A 26846-nucleotide genomic window follows, 5' to 3' on the forward strand; every position below is an offset into this window, starting at 1 on the left:
GACCCAGGCCCCCTGCAGCTGTGACGGATGAAATGGTGGGGAAGACACTGGTCAGCACCACAGACATAGAACCCTCCCCTGCCGTTTCCGACACACAGAAACGATAGATCAGTTGTTTTAAAAGTTAAAAGTAACATTAGAAAACAAGGTGAAATTCTCCATAGCTCAGGAGGAGCAGAAGCCGGCTGCAGTGAGTGGCATGGAAGCCATGAGGCTCTGGGGACCATCGGCGGGGACAGGTGCTGGGCGTGCGGCCAGGATCCTAGCATGAACTCAGGGTGGGGACGAGCTCAATGAGCAGGAACAGACACTGAAACCAGCTCTGATGGACCCCTGGGGCTGCCGCAAGAAGTGTCCCATGGCGAGAGGCAGCAGCACCTGCGCTTGGGTAAGGGGAAGGGGCACCTCCCCAGGGTGACACCCACCTGGGTAAGGGGAAGGGGCACCTCCCCAGGGTGACACCCGCCTGGGTAAAGGGAAGGGGCACCTCCCCAGGGTGACACCCGCCTGGGTAAGGGGAAGGGGCACCTCCCCAGGGTGACACCCGCCTGGGTAAGGGGAAGGGGCACCTCCCCAGGGCGGCACCCACCACTGACTTCCACGTCAGGAGTCAGAAGTGCCGGGAGGAGACGCTCTGAAACTTTCTTCCCAGAGTGGGTGCTCATGGAGTTAAGCCACAACTTCCATAAAAGATGAGCACTCAGCAAAATGACAAGGCAGCTGGGCGTGGTGGCTCATGCCTGTAGTCCCAGCTACTCAGGAGGCTGAGGTGGGAGGATCACCTGAGCCCAGGAGTTGGAGGCTGCAGTGAGTGATGACTGTACCACAATACTCCAGCCAGGATGACAGCAATACCCTGATAAATAAAGACAAAGCACCTGAGGAAATCCAATTCCAGGAGAGTCAGCCAAGAAATCCAACAAAATGGGTGAATTTAAACCCAAAGAGACAGAAAAAGAGAGTAATTAAAGAGGTCTTAGGATGACTGTTAGAATTTCCAAAGGCATGAAGGAATGAGAGAAAAGCATTAATCAAAAACGTGAGTTTATGAATCAAAACAACTATAAAAAAAGAACCAGATATGAAAAATACCCGTGGAAGAAAGTCTCCTAAATGTAAGATGCAGTCAGTAACTTGAGAAACCAAGGCTAAGCAAGTGGCTCGAATTGCTGTCTGGATGTGGCTGAAGAGAGGACTTGTTCCTTGGAGTGCAGAACCAGGGGAATTTCCAGGGACACCCCACAGAATGGAAAGGAGATGAGAAACAGGAAGGAGACATCGGCAACCCTGAGGGTCAAAGTCCCACCCACCTCCAACAAGATTTCCACATGGAGAGGCCACGCACTGAGAAACTAAGGACTGTCCCGATTTGTAGAAACACACAGCTGGTGCCTCACACCTGTAATCCCAGCACTTTGGGAGGCAGAGGCAGGTGGATCACCTGAGGTCAGGAGTTCGAGACCAGCCTGGCCAACATGGTGAAACCCTGTCTCTACTAAAAATACAAAAATTAGCTGGGTGTGGTGGCTCACACCTGTAATCCCAGGTACTCAGGAGGCTGAGGCAGGACAATCACTTGAACCTGGGAGGCGGAGGTTGCAGTGAGCTGAGTTCACACCATTGCACTCCAGCCTGGTGACAGAGTGAGATTGTGTCAAAAAAAAAAAAAAAAAAAAGGTCTGGGCGTGATGGCTCTTGCCTGTAATCCCAGCACTTTGGGAGGCCAAGGCAGGCAGATCATGAGGTCAGGAGTTCGAGACCAGCCTGGCCAACATGGTGAAACCCGTCTCTACCAAAAATACAAAAATTAGCTGGGTGTGGTGGTGGGCACCTGTAATCCCAGGTACTCGGGAGGCTGAGGCAGCAGCATCACTTGAACCTGGGAGGTGGAGGTTGCAGTGAGCTGAGTTCACACCATTGCACTCCAGCCTGGCGACAGAGTGAGATTGTGTCAAAAAAAAAAAAAAAAAAAAAAGGGCTGGGTGCGGTGGCTCATGCCTGTAATCCCAGCACTTTGGGAGGCCAAGGCAGGCAGATCATGAGGTCAGGAGTTCAAGACCAGCCTGGCCAACATGGTGAAACCCATCTCTACTAAAAATACAAAAATTAGCTGGGTGTGGTGGTGGTGGTAGGTGCCTGTAATCCCAGGTACTCGGGAGGCTGAGGCAGGAGAATTGCTTGAACCCAGGAGGTGGAGGTTGCAGTGAGTTGTGATCATGCCACTGCACTCCAGCCTGGGTGACAGAGTGAGACGTTCTCAAAAAAAAAAAAAGAAAGCAAGCCTGAGACGGACAATGTATGCAACGCCCCATAACGGAAAAGAAAGGAATCCACAAACGTCAGGGCTCTGTGATCAGAGGAATTCGGGGGCCCAGAAGCCCACCCCACAGCCGTTCCTGGTACTGCGCTGCTGGGTGACATCAGGTAAATGCAACCCGCCCTTGCTGGAATCGAATTTCAGCAAAAGGTTTCTCAGGTTCACATGAGAGAGTAAAAGCAAGAGAATAATAGTCAAGAAAGTCCTAAAATAGTAATGGGGACAGGTTTAATCGCTAGACGTGCAGCTATTTTATAAATAATTGTATAATAATGGCTTAGAGTAGAAAGCTCAAGACAGACAGTGGATTGGGTACGCTGTGACGAGGGCTGCTCTTCCGTTCGCGGCTGAGGATGGAGATTTGATGAGTGACCTGAGAAGGCATCGTCCACCATCTTAAAACCTGATAAAGATCAGCAGCTTCCTCATGTGAAAACACACAACTCCAAACGGATGAAGGCTTTTAATTTGAAAAAACAATTCTACGAGTATCAGAAAGATGTTCAGATGGTCAAACAGGCTTCCCTAAGAACGACAGCAAAGGCACACACCATTAAAACGCACATACCAGGCCAGGTGCAGTGGCTCAAGACTGTGGCCCCAGCACTTGGGGAGGCCGAGGCAGGAGGATTGCTTGAGGCCAGGAGTTCAAGGCCAGCCTGGGCAACATGGTGAAACCCCATCTCCGCACAAAAAGTAGATACAGTTCACAGTTACTAATTCCTGTGTATCAAAAACTCAACACCATAAAATGAAGCCAGACCAACAGGGAAAGCGCTTGGTCACACACGCAGTTTCTGCCCCCAGGGCTAAGAGCTCCTCACATGAACAAGCACACAAGGGGCACCGCGAGCAGCAGCTGGCAAAGGAAGAAAGACGCAGCCGACGATGCGTGGAGCACTCAGGCTCGTTAGCCACGGAGGAAACACAGAGACGCCGCAGAGGCACTTCCTGTGTGCCTGTCGTGATTGCAAAAGTGACAATTATCACATTCCATCGGCTCCTGAGTGCTGCAAGACCTGGGAGACCACTTTCTCATGAACGACTGAGGAGGAGATACGGACACTATGGACGCACCCCCCGCCACACACCACACAACCCACACCCTACACAACCCGCACACCACACACACAGACACCCCACACAACCCACATACACCCCACACAACCCGTACCCCACACAACCCACATACACCCCACACAACCCACACCCCACACACACCACACAACCCACATACACCCCACACAACCCACACCTCACATACACCCCACAAAACCCACACCCCACACACACCACACAACCCACACCCTACACAACCCGCACCCCACACAACCCACACCCCACACACACCACACAACCCACACCCCACACAACTCACACCCCACACACACCACACAACCCACACCCTACACAACCCGCACCCCACACAACCCACACCCGCCACACACCACACAACCCACACCCTACACAACCCGCACACCACACACAACCCACACCCCACATACATCCCACACAACCCACACCCCACACACACCACACAACCCACACCCTACACAACCCGCACACCACACACACAGACACCCCACACAACCCACATACACCCCACACAACCCACACCCCACACACACCACACAACCCACACCCTACACAACCCGCACACCACACACAGACACCCCACACAACCCACACCCCACACACACCACACAACCCACACCCCACACAACCCGCACCCCACACAACCCACACCCCACACACACCACACAACCCACACCCCACACAACCCGCACCCCACACACAGACACCCCACACAACCCACATATACCCCACACAACCCGTACCCCACACAACCCACACCCCACACCCCACATACACCCTACACAACCCGCACCCCACACAACCCACACCCCACACACACCACACAACCCACACCCTACACAACCCGCACACCACACACACAGACACCCCACACAACCCACATACACCCCACACAACCCACACCTCACATACACCCCACACAACCCACACCCCACACACACCACACAACCCACACCCTACACAACCCGCACACCACACACAGACACCCCACACAACCCACACCCCACACACACCACACAACCCACACCCCACACAACCCGCACCCCACACAACCCACACCCCACACACACCACACAACCCACACCCCACACAACCCGCACCCCACACACACAGACACCCCACACAACCCACATACACCCCACACAACCCGTACCCCACACAACCCACACCCCACACCCCACATACACCCTACACAACCCGCACCCCACACAACCCACACCCCACACACACCACACAACCCACACCCTACACAACCCGCACACCACACACACAGACACCCCACACAACCCACATACACCCCACACAACCCGTACCCCACACAACCCACACCCCACACCCCACATACACCCTACACAACCCGCACACCACACACACAGACACCCCACACAACCCACATACACCCCACACAACCCACACCCCACACACACCACACAACCCACACCCTACACAACCCGCACACCACACACACAGACACCCCACACAACCCACATACACCCCACACAACCCACACCTCACATACACCCCACACAACCCACACCCCACACACACCACACAACCCACACCCCACATACACCCCACACAACCCACACCCCACACACACCACACAACCCACACCCTACACAACCCGCACCCCACACAACCCACACCCCACACACACCACACAACCCACACCCTACACAACCCGCACACCACACACACAGACACCCCACACAACCCACATACACCCCACACAACCCACACCTCACATACACCCCACACAACCCACACCCCACACACACCACACAACCCACACCCTACACAACCCGCACCCCACACAACCCACACCCCACACACACCACACAACCCACACCCCACACAACCCACACCCCACACACACCACACAACCAACACCCTACACAACCCGCACACCACACACACAGACACCCCACACAACCCACATACACCCCACACAACCCACACCCCACACACACCACACAACCCACACCCTACACAACCCGCACCCCACACAACCCACACCCGCCACACACCACACAACCCACACCCTACACAACCCGCACACCACACACAACCCACACCCCACATACATCCCACACAACCCACACCCCACACACACCACACAACCCACACCCTACACAACCCGCACACCACACACACAGACACCCCACACAACCCACATACACCCCACACAACCCACACCTCACATACACCCCACACAACCCACACCCCACACACACCACACAACCCACACCCTACACAACCCGCACACCACACAGACACCCCACACAACCCACACCCCACACACACCACACAACCCACACCCCACACAACCCGCACCCCACACAACCCACACCCCACACAACCCACACCCCACACACACCACACAACCCACACCCCACACAACCCGCACCCCACACACACAGACACCCCACACAACCCACATACACCCCACACAACCCGTACCCCACACAACCCACACCCCACACACACCACACAACCCACACCCCACACAACCCACACCCCACACACACCACACAACCCACACCCTACACAACCCGCACACCACACACAGACACCCCACACAACCCACATACACCCCACACAACCCGTACCCCACACAACCCACACCCCACACCCCACATACACCCTACACAACCCACACCCTACACAACCCGCACACCACACAGACACCCCACACAACCCACATACACCCCACACAACCCACACCCCACACACACCACACAACCCACACCCCACATACACCCCACACAACCCACACCCCACACACACCACACAACCCACACCCTACACAACCCGCACACCACACACACAGACACCCCACACAACCCACATACACCCCACACAACCCACACCCCACACACACCACACACAACCCACACCCCACACAACCCACACCCCACATACATCCCACACACACACACCACACAACCCACACCACACAACCCACACCCCACATACACCCCACACAACCCACACCCTACACAACCCACACCCTACACAACCCACACCCCACATACACCCCACACAACCCGCACCCCACACAACCCACACCCCACATACATCCCACACACACACACCACACAACCCACACCCCACACAACCCGCACCCCACACAACCCACACCCCACATACACCCCACACACACCACACAACCCACACCACACAACCCACACCCCACATACACCCCACACAACCCACACCCTACACAACCCACACCCTACACAACCCACACCCCACATACACCCCACACAACCCACACCCCACACAACCCACACCCCACATACATCCCCCACACACACACCACACAACCCACACACCACACAACCCGCACCCCACACAACCCACACCCCACATACACCCCACACACACACACCACACAACCCACACACCACACAACCCGCACCCCACACAACCCACACCCCACATACACCCCACACACACACCACACAACCCACACCACACAACCCACACCCCACATACACCCCACACAACCCACACCCTACACAACCCACACCCCACATACACCCCACACAACCCGCACCCCACACAACCCACACCCCACATACATCCCACACAACCCACACCCCACACACACCACACAACCCACACCCCACACAACCCACACCCCACATACACCCCACACACACACCCCACACCCCCCACACCCCCCCACACACACCACACAACCCGCACACCACACACACAGACACGCCACACAACACACATACACCCCACACAACCCGCACCCCACACAACCCACACCCCACATACATCCCACACAACCCACACCCCACACACACAACCCACACCCCACACAACCCGCACCCCACACAACCCGCACCCCACACAACCTGCACCCCACATACACCACACACAACCCACACCCTACACAACCCGCACACCACACACACAGACACGCCACACAACACACATACACCCCACACAACCCGCACCCCACACAACCCACACCCCACATACATCCCACACAACCCACACCCCCCACACACCACACAACCCACACCCCACACAACCCGCACCCCACACAACCTGCACCCCACACAACCCGCACCCCACACACCCCACACCCCACATACACCCCACACAACCCACACCCTACACAACCCACACCCCAGACACCCCACACAACCCACACCCCACACCCCACACACACACCCCACACAACCCACACCCCACATACACCACACACACCAAACCCACATCCCACACAACCCGCACCCCACACAACCCACACCCCACACAACCCACACCCCTCATACAGACACCCCACATACCCCACATACACCCCACACAACCCACATCCCCCCACACACCACACAACCCACTCCCCACACAACCCGTACCCCTCATAGACACCCCACACACCCCACATACACCCCACACAACCCACCCCACATACACCCCACACAACCCACACCCCCCATACACCACACAACCCACAACCCACACACATACACCCCATACACCCCATATACACACCCCAGCGTACATACACACCCCACGCTGTACCTATACACCCCACACTACACACCCCACATATACCCCATACAAACCCCACACACTGTGCATACACACCAGACATACGCCCCATACACCATACACACCCCACACTGTACACACCACACATACATCTCATACACACACACACCCCACACACATACACACCCTCCCACATACACAACACACAACCCACACTCCACACACTGTATGTACACACCCCACACACATACATACCACACAATCCACACTGCACACTGTATATACACGTGCCACATGCATAAACACAACCCACACCCCACACACTGTACATACACACCCCACACACATACACCCCATATACACACCCTATACACTGTATGTACACACCCCACACACACACCACATAACCCACACCCCACACACTACATACACACCACCCCCACACACACAACTCACATGCCACACACTGTACAAACACACCCCCACATATACATACCACACAACTCACACCTCACACTGTACACACCCTACACACATACACACCACAAAACCCATACACTGTACATACACACCCCACACACATACACTGCATATACTCTACATACACATCCTATACACTATATTTATACACCCACACACACCACACAACCCACACCCCACACACTACATACACACCACCCCCACACACACAACCCACATGCCACACACTGTACATACACACCCCCACATATACATACCACACAACTCACACCTCACACTGTACACACCCTACACACATACACACCACGCAACCCACACACTGTACATACACACCCCACACATACACTGCATATACTCTACATACACATCCTATACACTATATTTATACACCCCACACACACCACCCCCCCACACACAACCCACATGCCACACGCTGTACATACACACCCCCACATATACATACCACACAACTCACACCTCACACACTGTACACACCCTACACACATACCACACACCCCACACACTGTACATACACACCCCACACACATACACTGCATATACTCCATATACACATCCCATACACTATACTTATACACCCCACACACACTACACAACCCACACCCCACACTACATACACACCACCCCCACACACACAACCCACATGCCACACACTGTACATAAACACCCCCACATATACATACCACACTACTCACACCCCACACGCTGTACACACCCTACACACATACACACCACACAACCCACACACTATATACACCCCACACACACACTACACAACCGAAACCCCACTGTACATACACATCCCACACACATACATACCACACAATCCACACTCCACACACTGTATATTCACATGCCACACACAACACACACCCCACGCTGTACATACACACCCCACACAACCCACACGCCACATACTACATATACACACCCCACACATGCACACCACACAACCCACACCCCACACTGTATATACACACCCCACACACACACTCCACACACTGTATGTAGACACCCCATACACACACTGTACATACACACCCCATACACACAACACTGTACATACACACCCCCCACAACCCACACTACACACACTGTATACACCCCACACACGCCACACAACCCACACCCCACTGTACATGCATACCCTCACACACACCACACAACCCACATCCCACACACAGTGTATACACACCCCCCATACACACCACACACCCCGCACCCCACACACTGTATATACACACACCCCCATACACACCCCACACCCCACACACCCCCCCCACACTGTACATATACAACCCACACACACGCCCATACACCCCATATACACACCCCACACACTGTACACACCCCACACACATACACCCCACATACCCCATACACACACCCCACACACTGTACATATATACCCTACACACATATACCCCATACACCCCATATACACACCCCACACACTGTACATACACATCCCACATGCATACACCCCAAATACACACCCTACACACATACATCCCACACACCCCACACTGTACATACACACCCCACACATACACCCCATACACACCATATACACACCCCACACACATACACCCCACACACCCCACACTGTACACACCCCACACATATACCCGATACACACTATACACACACTCCACACTGTACATACACATCCCACACACATACACCCCAATACACACCCTACACACATACATCCCACACACCCCACACTGTACATACACACCCCACACATACACCCCATACACACCATATACACACCCCACACACATACACCCCACACTGTACATACACACCCCACACATACACCCCATACACAACATATACACACACCCCACACACGGTACATACACACCCCACACATACACCTCATACACACCATATACACGCTGCACATACTGTACATACACCTCACACATACATCCCTTATACCCCATATACACATCCCACACACTGTACATACACATCCCACACACATACACCTCATATACCCCATGTACACACCCCACACTGTACAGACATATCCCACACACATACACCCACCCCACACACTGTACACATGCACGCCACACATATGCCCCATACATACCATATACACACCCCACACACATACACAACACACAACCCACACCCCACTGTATATACACACCCACATACACCCCACATACACACCACACAACCCACACCCCACTGTATATACACACCCCACATACACCCCATGCACCCCCATATACACACCCCACACACACTGTACATACACACCAAACACCCACCCCACACACTGTACATACACACCCCACACATACACCCCACACACTGTACATACACACCAAATACACATCCCACACACATACACCCCATACACCCACCCCACACACTGTACATACACATCCCACACATACACCCCATATACACACCCACACACATCCCATAAACACACCCCACACACACCATATACACACCCCATACACTGTACATACACACCCCACACACATACAGTCCATAAACACGCCCCACACACGCCATATACATACCCCACACACTGTACACACCCCACATACACCCCATACACACTGTATACACACCCCACACTGTACATACACACCCATCCCCCCCACACACATACATACACCCCATACACACCCACACCCACACACAACCCATAGCTTTTTCTTTGGGAGGAGGGAGGTGAATTTGGCAAATTGTACATAAATCCGTGAAAATATGCGTTTCCTGAGTCAGTAATTTCGCTTCTAGAAATTCAGCCTGAGGAAATGGCTAGGGCATGAGGAGAGACTCAGATACAGGAAGAATCGTTTCTGTGCCAGATGGAACGGAGGCACCGAAATGGCTCCCAAGCTTGTCAGCAGAACCCCGGGGCACCAGCGTGCAGCTGTGCATGGTGCCGTCCCCGAACGCGTGTGGGGAAGTGCATTGCACGGACAAAGGCCTGCGACCCTCTCCCCGGCCCAGCTCCCCGACCCCGCTGGCCGCGGCTCCCTCCCAAGCGTGTGCCTGTGAAAGCAACACCTCAGGCCACGTTACACCCAGGCACACGCACGCACCACAGACAGGGTCTGACAGACGCAGACGGGCTCCAGCGAGGTGCACATCTCGGCCCGGACAGAGGCAGAATTGTGGGTGATTTTTATTTTGTTCTAGTTAACTTATATCCAGTGCTTTTACATCTAAAACAGCTTTTCTAAAGAAAAGAAAAATGGTGTTTAAGGAATGTCTGCACGTGATGAAAATTAGCATTTATTGCATGCTTGCTGTATCCCAGGCACTGAGAGCCCCACTGCGTTTAATCCTGAAAGAGCCCCAGGGGTGTAGTCGTATTGTCATCCTTAGTGACAGATGGGGAAACTGAGGCTCAGGGTACGGAGGCAGCCCCGCTGGTTAATGGGCAGAGGCAGGGTCCAAAGGCAACGTGGAGGGGTCTTCTGAAGACCCCTCGTGCTCAGCGGGGCTTCCCCACAGGGATGTGCAAATGGACAGAGACCTCCTCGTCCCCACACCTTCTTGCTCCGAGCCTCGGTTTCCCCATCTGTCTCCTCCCTGCAGCCTGGAGGCCTGGTTGGCCTGCTGAGGTTGAGCAGGGGCTGTGGGCAGGTGAGGGGCCCGTCTTGTAGCTACAGCCTGCTCTGTGGTCTGCTGGGGAGTGGCGGTGCCAGACTTGGTGAGGACGCCATGTGCTGCCCCAGCAGGGGTGGCGGGGGGGGGGCACCAACCACCTGTGGCTGGAACAAGCCCTTGGACAAAGCAGCTCTAGAGAACAAGAACAGGGCTTCAGTCTCTCTCCAGCCTCTCCCTCTGCCCTCCACTCATGCAGAAAGGAGACACCCCCCGCTTCCCTCCCCGGCGTCCTTCTGACCCCAGCATCCCTCCCCGGCGTCCCTCCCGGTGTCCCTCCCCAGCGTCCCTCTGACCCCGGCACTCCCTTTCCCTGAGTGTGGGTGGCGGGGTGGCCGGTCAGCACCTCCTCGCTCCCTCCCCAGAGGAAGGGTGATACCTCTTTGCCTCTGGCGAGACAGGGCTTATTAACAGGATCTTGAAGGAACCCACCCCCTTGGAGAATTGCAAAAGCCACCCCCGCCCCGGCCCCAGACGTTCTGATGCTCACACAGCCCCCCAGCGGAGTGGGGTCTCGAGGGTCCAGGGTCCAGGAGGTGCCTTCTGTGTGCAAGAGGAGATTTTCCTGTAACACCCGAGGAGCAGCACGTCCGAGCGTTTCAAGACAGAGAGCAAACCATTTCCAACTTCCGCTCTGCAGACGGCTTTCCTGGCCCGACTCTCACACTTGATTCCGTCCTGACCTTTATTAAGCCTAATAGACGCGATGGACTCATTTTCCTCTAACTGGCTCTAGGACTTTCCTCATTAGAAGACGAGCAGCTGGCATTTCTACCGTCGCAGAAATGTAAATTGGCCCCAAGACGGGAGAATTACTGCTCTAATTGGGCTGAATTGATCAGAGAGGCCGCTGGTGTGGACGGGTTAGACATGGGTGCACAGGAGCCAGGGGCAGAACACACGGCCACGTGGTCCTGGGGCACACACCTGTGCCAGTGCATGGGGCAGGGGGCCGCCCTCCCCTGGACACGTACCAGTCTCAGGGCCGCAGAGCCTTTGCCCTTGCCAATCCCTCTGCTGGAACACTGTTCCCTGCAGCTGCCTCTGCTCCTCCGTCCTGGCTCACAGGTGGCCGCTCCGTGCACCGTTCCCTGGTCTTCTCCCCACTTAGGCCTCTCCACCGCAGGTGGAGCCCACGCCCCATCTCGCCCAGGGTCACCGGAGGCAAGCCCCACGAGGCGCACGCTTTGTCTGCTTTGCTCTCTGTGGAACCTGAACCCAGAGCAGCCTCCAGCACCTGAGCTCACTCAGGAGTCTGTTCAGCCAATGAATAACTCGCTTCCCTTTGACGCCCCACCCGTCCTGCCCTGGCACGAGCACTTTATGGAGAGACTATCCAGATGACTTATCTGTTCATTCACTAATGCCCCAGACACCGACCACACCCCGCGGCAGGCCCCAGGGCCACACTCGCAGGCACAGCCTGCGAGTAAGTCCTGCTCTCACGAGCACGCATGACGGGGATGGGGCTGGGAGAGAGGCCGCCTGTGCCTCAGCGGGGCCGTCCCCACCCTTCTCGGGCCACACGGCTGGCACGGTTGGCAAGCTTAGCTGGGAAGCCACCAGCCTCTCCCTGAGTCCCAGGCGAGAAGGAAATCATGGTCACCGGCATCTGTGAAGCACCAACTCAGTGCCAGGCACGGGGTTCAGGGCACCACAGGTGTTCACTGATTTAATCCTAATAAAGGAATCCTTTCTCCGATGAGGAAGCCGGGGCTGGGAGAAGCTAGGAGCTTGCCCAAGGTCACCGTCCGTCGGTGGTGGAGTCACAGGCTCTCAGCCCCAATCTCAGCCACCTCACTCTGCTGAACAAGCAAAGAACAGTGAAATACACAAAGAATGCACATTCCCGGACCCTTCTGCCAGGCTGACCTGGGTCCCGGTGCCGCCCCCTTGAACCTGGGCGGGCGTGTGGCTGCGTCCATCAACAGTCGCCACAGGGTCATCCAAGGCGGGGCACAGAGGGCATCGTAACTCCAGCCTGGGCCACCAAAATTCACGTACCACCAGGAAGCCCAGCTGTGGAGAGGCCGCGCACAGCCACCTGCCCCAGCTGAACCCTCCGGAGTCCACGCACCCCCTGCCATGTGTGTGCGTGCCCCTTGCTGGACGTCCTGCCTGTGAGCCTTGTGATGGGGGCCGCCGCACAGGACAGCATCCGCCTTCCCGAGTTCCTGACCCACAAGATTGTGAGCAAAATGAAACAGTCACTTTAAGCCACTAAATTATGGGGTGATCTCCTACAAGGCAAAAGGAGCTGGGGTACAAACCAACTGCGGGGGGGTTTGGTGGGTCTACGGGCACCTGGCGTTCGCTGCCAGATCCATGGGCATAGAAAAAGCCCCATAACCCACCCGGGCTGGGGAGCCCTTTAATCCGTCCACTGCCAAGGCCGCGCCGCCTGGCCCTCATGGCGGGGGAGTCCTGTTAATCTGTCCACTGCCAAGGCCGTGCCGCCTGGCCCTCGTGGCGGGGGAGTCCTCACAGAGTGGATGAGAAGGCTGCCCGGGCAGGACCTCTTCCCCGCAGCCCTTAAATCAGAAGGGTGAGGCCTGGTCCTCCTGTAGCTGGGACACGGCATATTTTGGCAGGGAGGGGCTGGCTGACGTGTGATAGCCACACTGGAGGCTGAGGTATGTGTTAACGGGGTAACAGTCCAGGTTAATGGATCGATTTATTTTGTTGGTGTTTCAGCCTCCCTTGAGCTCATTACAGGCAGACCACACCACAGGCCACTGCAGGGCTCCCAACCTCCATTCAGGACGTCTTGGTGAGACTCTGCTGAGCCTCACACTCTTCTGGGCACTGGAAAAGTAGTGACAGAGACTCACCCTACTGCCACACACTCAATGGGGTGACAGAGGAGACAGCGTGGAGTCTCTAGTGCCACACACTCAATGGGGTGAGAGAGGAGACAGCGTGGAGCCCCTAGTGCCACACACTCAATGGGGTGAGAGAGACAGCGTGGAGCCCCTAGTGCCACACACTCAATGGGGTGAGAGAGGAGACAGCGTGGAGCCCCTAGTGCCACACACTCGATGGGGTGAGAGAGGAGACAGCGTGGAGCCCCTAGTGCCACACACTCAATGGGGCGAGAGGGACAGCGTGGAGCCCCTAGTGCCACACACTCGATGGGGCGAGAGGGACAGTGTGGAGCCCCTAGTGCCACACACTCGATGGGGCGAGAGGGACAGCATGGAGTCTCTAGTGCCACACACTCGATGGGGTGAGAGGGACAGCGTGGAGCCCCTAGTGCCACACACTTGATGGGGCGAGAGAGGAGACAGCGTGGAGCCCCTAGTGCCACACACTCGATGGGGCGAGAGGGACAGCGTGGAGCTGGCCCACAAGCTCAGAGTGTGTGGGGCAGAGGACAGTGCTGGAGGAGGAGTGAGGAGCCGGTTGCGGTGGGCGCTGTGCATGGTGTGGTCATTGGAGCTGGGACCCGGAGACTGGGAATCAGGCAGCTTCCAAACAAACTGTGTGGGATAGAGCCAAGATTTGAACCCAGGGTCCTAGAGGAGAGGTGGACAGGAGGAGAGAGCAGAGGGAGAGAGTGTTGGGGGGCACCGGCTGCGGGAACTGGAGCTCAGAAGAGAAGGAAGCTGGGGCACAGCTCAGAGGTGGAGAAAGGTACCCGACCTCTTTCCAAACCCCCTTGAAGTGCCCCTCCAGGGTGGTCAGCGTGGAGTTGGGGAAGGGGGAGACCCTGCCCTGCCACCCACCCCACAGCAGCCAGAGCCAGTTGCTCAGCCCCCAGTGGCCCTGGCGGCCAGCCCCTCGGGACAGGGCAGGAGGGTCCCCCGGGCTGGAGTTCAACCCTCGGGACAGGGCAGGAGGGTCCCCCGGGCTGGAGTTCAACCCTCGGGACAGGGCAGGAGGGTCCCCCGGGCTGGAGTTCAACCCTCGGGACAGGGCAGAAGATCCCCTGGGCTGGAGTTCAAGGTCAGATGGGCCTTTCAAATACAAGCAAATGCCAGCCTCCCTCCCCCAGGCATCGATCTCGTGAATAAATCAGCAATGACAGCCCCGTAAATCCTTGGCCAGCCGCCTCCAAGCTCCAGCAGGACAGGCAGCTGGCGGGGAGTGGGTGGGGGCCATGGCCCTGGAGTGGGGGTCGCGGTGGGCCTGGGTCGGGGCCGAGGGAGCCACATCCAGTGTGGGGGCTGCGGGCTCCAGGCCTGGTGTCTCTGCAGGGGGCCTCGGAACCGGAGGGGAAGACCCCACAGCGTCTGCGGAGCTCCCTGAGGCCCCACAGCACCTGTCATCACGGCTGCCAGGGAGTCAGCTCTGCAAAATCATCACAGACGTGGGGGGATGGCGTCTCTCCCTCCCCCAGCCCTCTCCCCTTCCTTCCTTCCCACCTTCTTTCCTTTCTTCTATCTTTCCTTTCAAGCTCCAAACTTGCACTTTGATTTCCTTCAAGAGCCCACCCTTATCTGTACCTGGTTAAAATAATCAGCGAAAACCAAAGCCATCCCGAAGATCGCCCGGCCTCGCGAGGTGTAAGGTTTCGGGGCATCGAGCCTGGCCTCTGCCAGCCACGCCTCCTGGGGGTCTCCCGCGTCTAAGTCTTGCTGTGCCCCCAATTTCAAGTCAGTGGTGATCCCTGTGGTCTATCCTGGGCATGGCGGCCCCTCATGCCCGTTTTCCCAGGGTTGGTTTGGCTGTGGTCTTTGTGGCATCGGGACGGGAAAGCCCTGTGGGCGCTGGTCGTGTGGCCTCCCGCAGCCTGCCGCAGCCTGGCTTCCTCCCACAGGCCTCACAGCTGTTCTTGTCCTCATCCCATCTGGTAACCCTCGTATCCTGGATCTCTCCGGGTGCTCCATGGCCCATGGGATTCCGCCCAGGTCCTCTTCTCCACTGGACTTCTCCTCCATCTCTCCGGGAGCCCAGGGCTGCCCTGACCCCAGTGTGGAGCGGCCAGGTCTCTCGGGACTGTGGCTGCTGAGGCTGTGCAGGCAGCGTGGGACCCAGGGCTGGTTGGCTGTGTCCTGACCTGGAGTCTGGCTGCCTTCACGTGGAGCTCCTGTATCTGCCGTGTACCCTCAGCTGCCCCAGGCCACCTGATCACACCCGTCCACACCTGTTCATACCTGTCCACACCTGCTCACACCCATCCACACCAGTTCACAGCTGCTCACACCTGCCCAAACCTGCTCACAGCTGCCTGCACCTGCCTACACCTTCTGACATCTGCTTATACCGTACACAGGTGCTCACACCTGCCCAAACACCTGCCTACACCTTCTGACACCTGCTTTTACCTGTTCACTGCTGCTCACACCTGCCCATACCTGTTTACACCTGCACACAGCTGCCCACACCTGCTGACACCTGCATACAGCTGCCTGTACCTACCTACGCCTACTCACAACTGCATATACCTGCTGACACCTGCTAACACCTGCCAGTAACTGCTCACACCACACACCCGCTCACACCACACACCTGCCCACAGCTGCCTCTGCAGGAGATGCCCAGTGTGGTGGGTGGTGGGTGGGGGACGGGGTCCCCTCCCTTCTGCTCAGGCAAAGGAAATATGTGCTCAGTTCTGGGCCACCTGTGCAGAATTGGTGGGGCCTGACGCAGCCTCACCACGTGGCATGGACGCAAGCACAGGACAGCGCTTGACCCAAGCGGAGAGGCATCTGCCAGGCCTGTGGTGGAGGCTGGGGGGTGGAACCCTCCATCTGTGGCATGTGACCCAAAACCTCTGCATGAGGGACCCCCGCGCCAGGCCTGCCCCTGCTGCCCTCTAGCTTCAGGGCCTCTACCTCTCCCCAGCGTGCGGCCTAGACCCAGGCCCTCAGGAAACATCTGTGACCCCAGCAGACGGGGAGCCAGGCAAGGACTCTGGAGTGGGTGAGCCAAGGTCAGGTGGAGGTCACGTGTGTTTCCTGTGGCTGCCGTCCGCCACGAATTCCACAGCTCGGTGGCTTGAAGGACACAGTCATGACCTTACAGCAACGAGCCTGGCTGATGCCTCCAAGGCTAAGGACGCGGGCAGGGGCTGCCCAGGACCCAGGAGAGAGGGGAGAGAGGGGGCGTCATCCCAGAGCCCGTAAGGGACACGGCCGGCTGCTGGGTCCCTCACGGCGGAGACCGAGGACTCCCCTTTGCAGGTAGCTCTGGGGTCACTGGCGAGGGGGACAGAGCTGGATGGGAGGCTTCAGGAGGGGCCGGGCAGGGGGACGTGGAGACGGCGCACTCATAACCCTACTACGGCTTCCTGTAAGGGGGAGTGGAGGCCGGGGCAGCAGCCGCAGGGGCGACACGGTGTCAAGGTCTCCTGGACATTGTGCCACTGCTGGTGCCAGAGAGACCATGGTTTTGCAGATGCCCAGGACAGGCCAGAGGGCGGGGCCGTGGCATGGGGAGGGGCTGCCCTAGGGATGGGGACTCCTGGCCTGGCTGACCTGCACCTGGCCAGTGGAAGGCAAAGGTGGGCAGGCCTGAGTGTGAGTCTCACATCCATCTGCTGCTTGGCCCTGGGCAGGTCACTCAGCCTCTCTGGGCCTCAGCTCCTCCCCAGGGCTGTGGGAGGGGCCAGGAGAATGACAGCCTGATTCCTCCGCCCCCTCATCTGCAGGCCACCCGCCCAGGGACGTGCTACCATTTACCTAACACACGTCTTTAAATCCACCCAAAGGATAACTGCATGAATTTTAACAGTAAACTCTTTATCACTGCCTTAGGAGAGGACCATTATCTCTTGCCAAAAATGAGAGATAACTGTACAAATAAATACAATAAAATACACACCGCAGTTAAAGTGGTTGGATACCACAGTCTGGAAGGCTTTGTCATCTGACGGCCGCTTGAAAGGTGAGACTGTTCAGCATCAGAGGTGCTCTAGAACCTGGCCTAGATTTTCCTCTTGAAATAATCAGAAAGCTTAGAAGAGAACAGGGGTACTTTTCAGGATGAGGGATAATTTTTTATCTTCATGTGGGGGTGGGGGCCACACAGCATTGACATCTGTCAGAACCCAGGAGCTGTGTGGGGGTGGGGGACAGGCAGAGAGAGAGAGACAGAGAGACACAGAGACAGAGAAAGAGACACAGAGAGACAGAGAGAGAGACACATACACTGAGAGACTGAGATACAGAGAGACACAGTCAGAGACAGAGTCAGAGACAGAGACAGAGAGACACAGAGACAGAGACACAGAGACAGAAAGAGAGACACACTGAGAGACTGAGAGACAGAGAGACAGAGTCAGAGACAGAGAGGCAGAGAGAGACAGAGAGACAAAGAGGCAGAGATACAGAGAGACAGAGAGAGACACACACACTGAGAGACAGAGAGACAGAGTCAGAGACAGTCAGAGACAGAGAGAGACAGAGAGACACAGAGACAGAGACACAGAGAGACAGAGAGAGACACACACACTGAGAGACTGAGAGACAGAGAGACAGAGTCAGAGACAGAGAGAGACAGAGAGACAAAGAGACAGAGATACAGACAGACTGAGACAAAGAGACACAGAGAGACAAAAAGACTGGGAGAGATAGAGACAGAGACATGGAGAGAATGAGGCAGAGACTGGGAGGCAGAGACAGATGCAGAGACAGAGATAAAGAGACACAGAAAAACTGAGAGAGACAAAGAGAGGAAGAGACAAGGAGATAAAGTGACACAGAGAGACAGACCACAGAGAGAGACGCAGAGAGAGGGGAATCATTTCTTGTGAGGGGCCTGGCCTCACGCAGCCGCCTGCCTGGGAGCTGCTAGGCTGTCTGGTGTCTGGGGAGAGGAGTGATCAGAGGTGAAGAGTGGCTCCCCCACCCGGGCCCGCCGCTCTAAACACAGGAAGATCCACAGTCCTTGGGCAGTTTATAGAACTGCTCCCCTTGGGGCCTATCAGGATGTGTGGTCTTAAATCATTGCTGTTTAATATTCAACAGTTACTCCACTGAGAACAAGCGTATTTAGGGGACGTTGCTTGAGAGGAATCTCCTCTCTAAATGGCGGGGTTGAGTGGGGTGGTCGCCCTACAGGTCAGGGATCTGGAATACGACCAAGTCAGGCGCCGCCATCGGGCTGGGGGTCACCGTGCCCCTCCCTGTAGCCCCGGCCTGGCTCTGGCCTCTGGCCGGCAGACTCCAGGGCTGCAGGGAGACCCCACTGTACACCCCATGCTGGCCAGGTGGCTGGTGAAAGGGACCCTTTGGCTTCCAGCCTCCACTTGTTCAGCGCAGACATGGCCTCAGAACCAGCCCTCAGAACGGAGCAAGAATAGCCGTGCCCAGCTCGGACCCCGGGCGGCACTCACTCCAGTCGCTGGCAGTGCTGCTGCGGGCCTGGCGTGGCCCCGGGGCTCGGCTGTGGCTCCGTGCGTGGCCCCGGGGCTCGGCTGTGGGCTCCGTGCGTGGCCCCGGGGCTCGGCTGTGGCTCCGTGCGTGGCCCCGGGGCTCGGCTGTGCTCTATGGGCCTCGGACCTGCTCCTCTTCACTCTCTGCCGTGTTTTTCTTCCTCTTTTATTCTGTTTATAATTTACCTTATCTTGCTGGAACCCTTCTGTTTCCTGGCAAGTTACCAGAACCTGATCACCAGCAGAATTGGAATGTGCAGTATGATCTATACATATTTACACACATGCCACGCACCCTTCCCGGGGCCCTCCCTATACCCATTTACACACACACCACACACCCTTCCCGGGGGTCCGTCAGGGCCCCCAGTGGCCTCAGTGTCCAGTCCTCCCCGTCCTCCGGAGCTCTCTCTGGTGGGGGCCCCAGTCCTCCCCGTCCTCCGGAGCTCTCTCTGGTGGGGGCCCCAGTCCTCCCCATCCTCCGGAGCTCTCTCTCTCTGGTGGGGGCCCCACCTGGCAGACCTGAAGGTCAGGGCATCCACTCTTTGGGGAAACGAAGTTGGGTTCGTAGGGGCAGCTCTGGTGTTGTTGGTCCTTCCCTCCAGACACCACGTCTCTTCGTCTGGCTCCCAGGAGACCCCAGTTCTATTTCTATTTCTCCCGCCTCTGTCATCCCCTCAAACTGCTTCTGCATAGCCCCCACTCTGCCTCTCAGGCTTTAACCCCAACTGTGAGCCCCACCTGGCTGTCCCGGGGCCACTGAACTCCACGTGTCCATCGTGGCTCTCCCCAACATGCCACCACGCACCGGCTGGCATTCTGTCCCTATGAAGGCCCTGCCTGCCTGGGGACTGGGAATCAGCCGCTGTCCCAGCCCACCCGTCAATCACCCATCAATCACCAGCCAATCACCCATCAATCACCGTCTCTTGCCAGCTTTGCATCCTAAATATTTTTTGGAAGAGTCCCGTGTCCGCCACACCCCACAAGAAAGAAAGTTCACCCTACTGGGCTCAACAGGAAAGATGTTAATGAAGGGAAGCTTTAGGGATGTGTGGTTAGGGGCATGGGGACAGACGGGGGCAGTGCAACCTCAGGGGCGGCAACGTGGAGTTCTCGACACCGGCAGAGTGCGGCCTCGGGCCGGCCACTCGGACCATGGTGCAGCTTCCGACAACCTGTGGTGCCTCCACGGGCCAAGACAGCCTGAGGTGCCTCCATGGGCCAAGCGCACAAGGTGGGAGGAGGGAAGGAGCTGGGGGTCTGGAAAGCGGTGGTCAGCATCTGAGGGCCCGGCAGGGCTGGGGCTAGACGGGGGATGTGGTGATGGGGCTGGATGGGGGTGTGGTGATGGGGCTGGACGGGGGGGCGTGGTGATGGGGCTGGACGGGGGGGGCGTGGTGATGGGGCTGGACGGGGGGGCGTGGTGATGGGGCTGGACGGGGGGCGTGGTGATGGGGCTGGACGGGGGGGGCGTGGTGATGGGGCTGGACGGGGGGGCGTGGTGATGGGGCTGGATGGGGGCGTGGTGATGTGGCTGGATGGGGGGCGTGGTGATGGGGCTGGACGGGGGCGTGGTGATGGGGCTGGATGGGGGCGTGGTGATGGGGCTGGACGGGGGGGCGTGGTGATGGGGCTGGACGGGGGCGTGGTGATGGGGCTGGATGGGGGCGTGGTGATGGGGCTGGACGGGGGGGCGTGGTGATGGGGCTGGACGGTGGGGCGTGGTGATGGGGCTGGACGGGGGGGGCGTGGTGATGGGGCTGGACGGGGGGGCGTGGTGATGGGGCTGGACGGGGGGGCGTGGTGATGGGGCTGGACGGGGGGGCGTGGTGATGGGGCTGGACGGGGGGGCGTGGTGATGGGGCTGGACGGGGGGGCGTGGTGATGGGGCTGGACGGGGGGGCGTGGTGATGGGGCTGGACGGGGGGGCGTGGTGATGGGGCTGGACGGGGGGGCGTGGTGATGGGGCTGGACGGGGGGGCGTGGTGATGGGGCTGGACGGGGGGGCGTGGTGATGGGGCTGGACAGGGGGGCGTGGTGATGGGGCTGGACGGGGGGGCGTGGTGATGTGGCTGGATGGGGGCGTGGTGATGTGGCTGGATGGGGGGCGTGGTGATGTGGCTGGATGGGGGCGTGGTGATGGGGCTGGATGGGGGCGTGGTGATGGGGCTGGACGGGGGGCGTGGTGATGGGGCTGGATGGGGGCGTGTTGATGGGGCTGTACCGGGGGGCGTGGTGATGGGGCTGGACGGGGGGGCGTGGTGATGGGGCTGGACGGGGGGGCGTGGTGATGGGGCTGGACGGGGGGGCGTGGTGATGGGGCTGGACGGTGGGGCGTGGTGATGGGGCTGGACGGGGGGGCGTGGTGATGGGGCTGGACGGGGGGGCGTGGTGATGGGGCTGGACGGGGGGGCGTGGTGATGGGGCTGGACGGGGGGGCGTGGTGATGGGGCTGGACGGGGGGGCGTGGTGATGGGGCTGGACGGGGGGGCGTGGTGATGTGGCTGGACGGGGGGGCGTGGTGATGGGGCTGGACGGGGGGGCGTGGTGATGTGGCTGGATGGGGGCGTGGTGATGTGGCTGGATGGGGGGCGTGGTGATGTGGCTGGATGGGGGCGTGGTGATGGGGCTGGATGGGGGCGTGGTGATGGGGCTGGACGGGGGGCGTGGTGATGGGGCTGGATGGGGGCGTGTTGATGGGGCTGTACCGGGGGGCGTGGTGATGGGGATGGACGGGGGCGTGGTGATGTGGCTGGATGGGGGGGTGTGGTGATGGGGCTGGACGGGGGCGTGGTGATGGGGCTGGACGGGGGCGTGGTGATGGGGATGGACGGGTGGGCGTGGTGATGTGGCTGGACGGGCAGCATGGTGATGGGGCTGGACGGGGGCGTGGTGATGGGGATGGACGGGTGGGCGTGGTGATGTGGCTGGACGGGCAGCATGGTGATGGGGCTGGACGGGGGCGTGGTGATGGGGCTGGACGGGGGGCGTGGTGATGGGGCTGGATGGGGGCGTGGTGATGTGGCTGGATGGGGGCGTGGTGATGGGGCTGGACGGGGGGACGTGGTGATGGGGCTGGACGGGGGGCGTGGTGATGGGGCTGGTCGGGGGGCGTGGTGATGGGGCTGGACGGGGGCGTGGTGATGGGGACAGGTGAGTCGCCTGTCCCTCACCAGGAGAACTGGGTTCTGGTTCTCAGCCTGTCTCCCACCGTAGAGCAACCTCTGACCGCCAGACAGGACACCAAGGTGAAAACTTTCAAGCCCCCAGGACGGGAGAGAGGTCAGGGGGAGAGGTCGGGGGAGAGGTGGCAGGGAGGGCAGGGAGGTCAGGGAGTGGAGCAAACGCTGGGCGCGGCCACAGCTGTGCCTTGTCAGGGGATGAAGGTGAAAGACAGAACCCGCGGTGACACAGGCTCCCCTGCCCCGCGGAGGAGTCAGGCCATCAGAAAGGCCCCTATGTCAGCCAGGCGTGGTGGTTCACACCTGGAATCCCAGCACTGTGGGAAGCAGAGGCGGGCAGATCACCTGAGCTCAGGAGTTTGAGACCAGCCTGATCAACATGGTGAAACCTCGTCTCTACTAAAAGTACAAAAATTAGCCGGGCATGGTGGCATGTGCCTGTAGTGCCACCTACTCGGGAGGCTGAAGCAGGAGAATCACTTGAACCCGGGAGGCGGAGGTTGCAGTGAGCAGAGATCGTGCCACTGCACTCCAGCCTGGGCAACAGAGTAAGACTCTGTCTTAAAAAAAAGAAAGGCCCCTGTGTCATGGAGACGGGAGGGAAGCTCTCCAATGGCTGCAGCCAGGGCCCTCTGTGGTCCGGCAGCCACACCCCCAGCCCGGCCTGATGACCCTCGCCCAGCCAGGGCCCTCTGTGGTCCGGCACCCACACCCCCAGCCCGGCCTGATGACCCTCGCCCAGCCAGGGCCCTCCGTGGTCCGGCACCCACACCCCCAGCCCGGCCTGCTGACCCTCGCCCAGCCGGGGCCCTCCGTGGTCCGGCACCCACACCCCCAGCCCAGCCTGCTGACCCTCGCCCAGCCAGGGCCCTCTGTGGTCCGGCACCCACACCCCCAGCCCGGCCTGCTGACCCTCGCCCAGCCGGGGTCCTCCGTGGTCCGGCACCCACACCCCCAGCCCAGCCTGCTGACCCTCGCCCACCACACAGGTTCGCTGTCGTCCCGGCTTTGCTCTGAGCCTGAGCCTGGGATGCACCCACGACCCAGCCTCCTGGGACCTCCTCTCACTGCAGCTGGGTTTGGCCCACGGGAGCCGATTTTGTTTGGAGGGGAGGTGGGCGTGTTTCTCCCCTGGGCCCTTCCTGCTGAGGCGACTTGTCTTTCACTGACGGTGGCTCTGTCCCCAGGACCACATCTGCTGGGTGCCCTCCACCCCAGGGGTCCCATCCTCCCTCGCTCTTCGGCCTCGGTGGTGGCTGCGCACTGCCGGTCCCCGGCACCCTCCCCAGGCTGTCCTCCTCGTCTCTGCGGTGCGTTCCGTCCCTCTGAGGGCCTCGGCTTTCTTAGGCCCCTGACTGCTGGCCTGGTCTCCTGCCCCACAGGGTGAGCATCGGGGGAGACGGTGAGAGAAGCCGACACCTGCGTGGGTGCGTTCAATCCACGGCCGACCCGCCGAGGTCTGGTGTTTAACAATCACAGCAGTTAAGAGAAGTCAGAATATTAAAGAACCTGCCAGATTAACTTCCAGCTTCCATTTTAAAAATGTGTAATTGAGGATTGATTCTAGATGTGCAATTTAAAATCGGACAGGATGAGAGGATTAAAGGCACCTGCAAACAGTCCTGACATGCTTCACAGATCTGGTCTCAATTCAATTTATTAAACTAGATATTTTAAAGCACTTGGTCAGGGGGATTTCTGGTATGATATCAGGCATTCAAAGTGATTAAAAGAAAATAAAACACTGTTTGTAAGTGCCATTTTTAAAAGGCTCAAGGGACTTTAAGGCACAAAAGCAGTGAATTCTGTTTCACGGTATTATTTTATTTTATTTTATCATATATTTTTTGAAATGGAGTCTCACTCTGTCACCCAGGCTGGAGTGCAGTGATGCGATCTCAGCTCACTGCAATTTCCGCCTCCTGGGTTCAAGCGATTCTCCTGCCTCAGCCTCCTGAGTAGCTGGGATTATAGGCGTGCACCACCACGCCTGGTTAATTTTTGTATTTTTAGTAGAGGCAGTGTTTTACCATACTGGTCAGGCTGGTCTCGAACTTCTGACCTCATGATCTACCCGCCTCTGCCTCCCACAGTGTTGGGATTACAGGCGTGAGCCTCAGTGCCCGGCCTCACAGTATTATTTAATCTGCCCAACCTGAGTTAAACAATCGCGGCCATGGGGAAGGAGGCCGTTTTATTGATTGAATTTGTGTCCATGATAGTACGATCTTTAAAGTGAACCGCAAGCTTACAGCACATAGGTTTTGAAAGGTGTAACTTAATAAACTATATATAAATTTTTAAAACTAGCCTTAAATCTTTTCTGTGAATAGAAGCCCCATGGGCAAAACACAAAAGAAACCAAATGAACCTCCAAAATAAAAAACCCGCAACCTCCAAAATAAAAACCTAAGAAGCAGAAGCCCGGCCGAGCTCAGAGCCTCACACGGACACGGTCCCGGGAGGCAGAAGCCCGGCCCAGCTCAGAGCCTCACACCCACCCTCTGTGCCGAAGGACCCACTTTTCCAAGGTCCCAATCCATTGTCACCTGGGGGCAATTCATAAACAGCAAAACAAAGGGCATGAAAAATAAAGTAGACATGGGAAATGCCATCTTTTGTGATTCTACAAAATTTCTCAGTGATGTTGCCACTGAGCTTCTAGCAAGACTCAGGGTAGCCCCATCTCACTGTCCCCAACTCCAGCTCAGGGACGCCGGGGGCCTTGGCCGCCCAGCTTGGCTTCCAGCTGCCTCAGCCTAGGCTCTGGAGAGGCCTCAGTGCCCTGAGCAGGAGCCCTGGACCTCACCCTGTCCCTAGACCATGGCTGCACTCGCCCTCACCCCGTCCCCGGACACTGCAGCCTCACTCGCCCTCACCCCGTCCCCAGACGCCACGGCCTCACTCGCCCTCACCCCGTCCCCGGACACTGCAGCCACACTCGCCCTCACCCCGTCCCCGGACGCCTCGGCCTCACTCGCCCTCACCCCGTCCCCGGACGCTGCAGCCACACTCGCCCTTACCTCGTCCCTGGACGCCGCGGCCTCACTCGCCCTCACCCTGTCCCTGGACACCGTGGCCACACTCACCCTCATGCCCAGTTCTACGTTCTCGCCGCCGTACACCTCCATGCCGGGGTCCAGCAGCCCAATGTCTCCGAAGTACTCGCGGTCCACTACGAAGGAGCAGCCGATCATGGCTGGGGTCCTGGGAGGCAGAGACAGCGGCGTGAGGACCTCGCCGTGCAGGCCTGAGCCCTGCCTGCTGGGCC

General features: G+C 58.1%; 1 protein-coding gene across 2 annotated transcripts in view; it reads right to left on the bottom strand.

Annotated features, from left to right (window-relative positions):
- Positions 1-26846, bottom strand: part of GALNT9 (polypeptide N-acetylgalactosaminyltransferase 9) — a 128634-nt gene that overhangs the window by 22294 nt on the left and 79494 nt on the right. For both annotated transcript variants that reach the window (XM_055096409.2, XM_063593233.1), the window contains exon 6: positions 26665-26782. In XM_055096409.2, coding sequence (XP_054952384.1) covers positions 26665-26782 — 118 coding nt within the window. The remainder of the gene's footprint in view (positions 1-26664; positions 26783-26846) is intronic.

Source organism: Pan paniscus, chromosome 10 (assembly GCF_029289425.2).
Source record: "Pan paniscus chromosome 10, NHGRI_mPanPan1-v2.0_pri, whole genome shotgun sequence".
Taxonomy (NCBI): domain Eukaryota; kingdom Metazoa; phylum Chordata; class Mammalia; order Primates; family Hominidae; genus Pan; species Pan paniscus.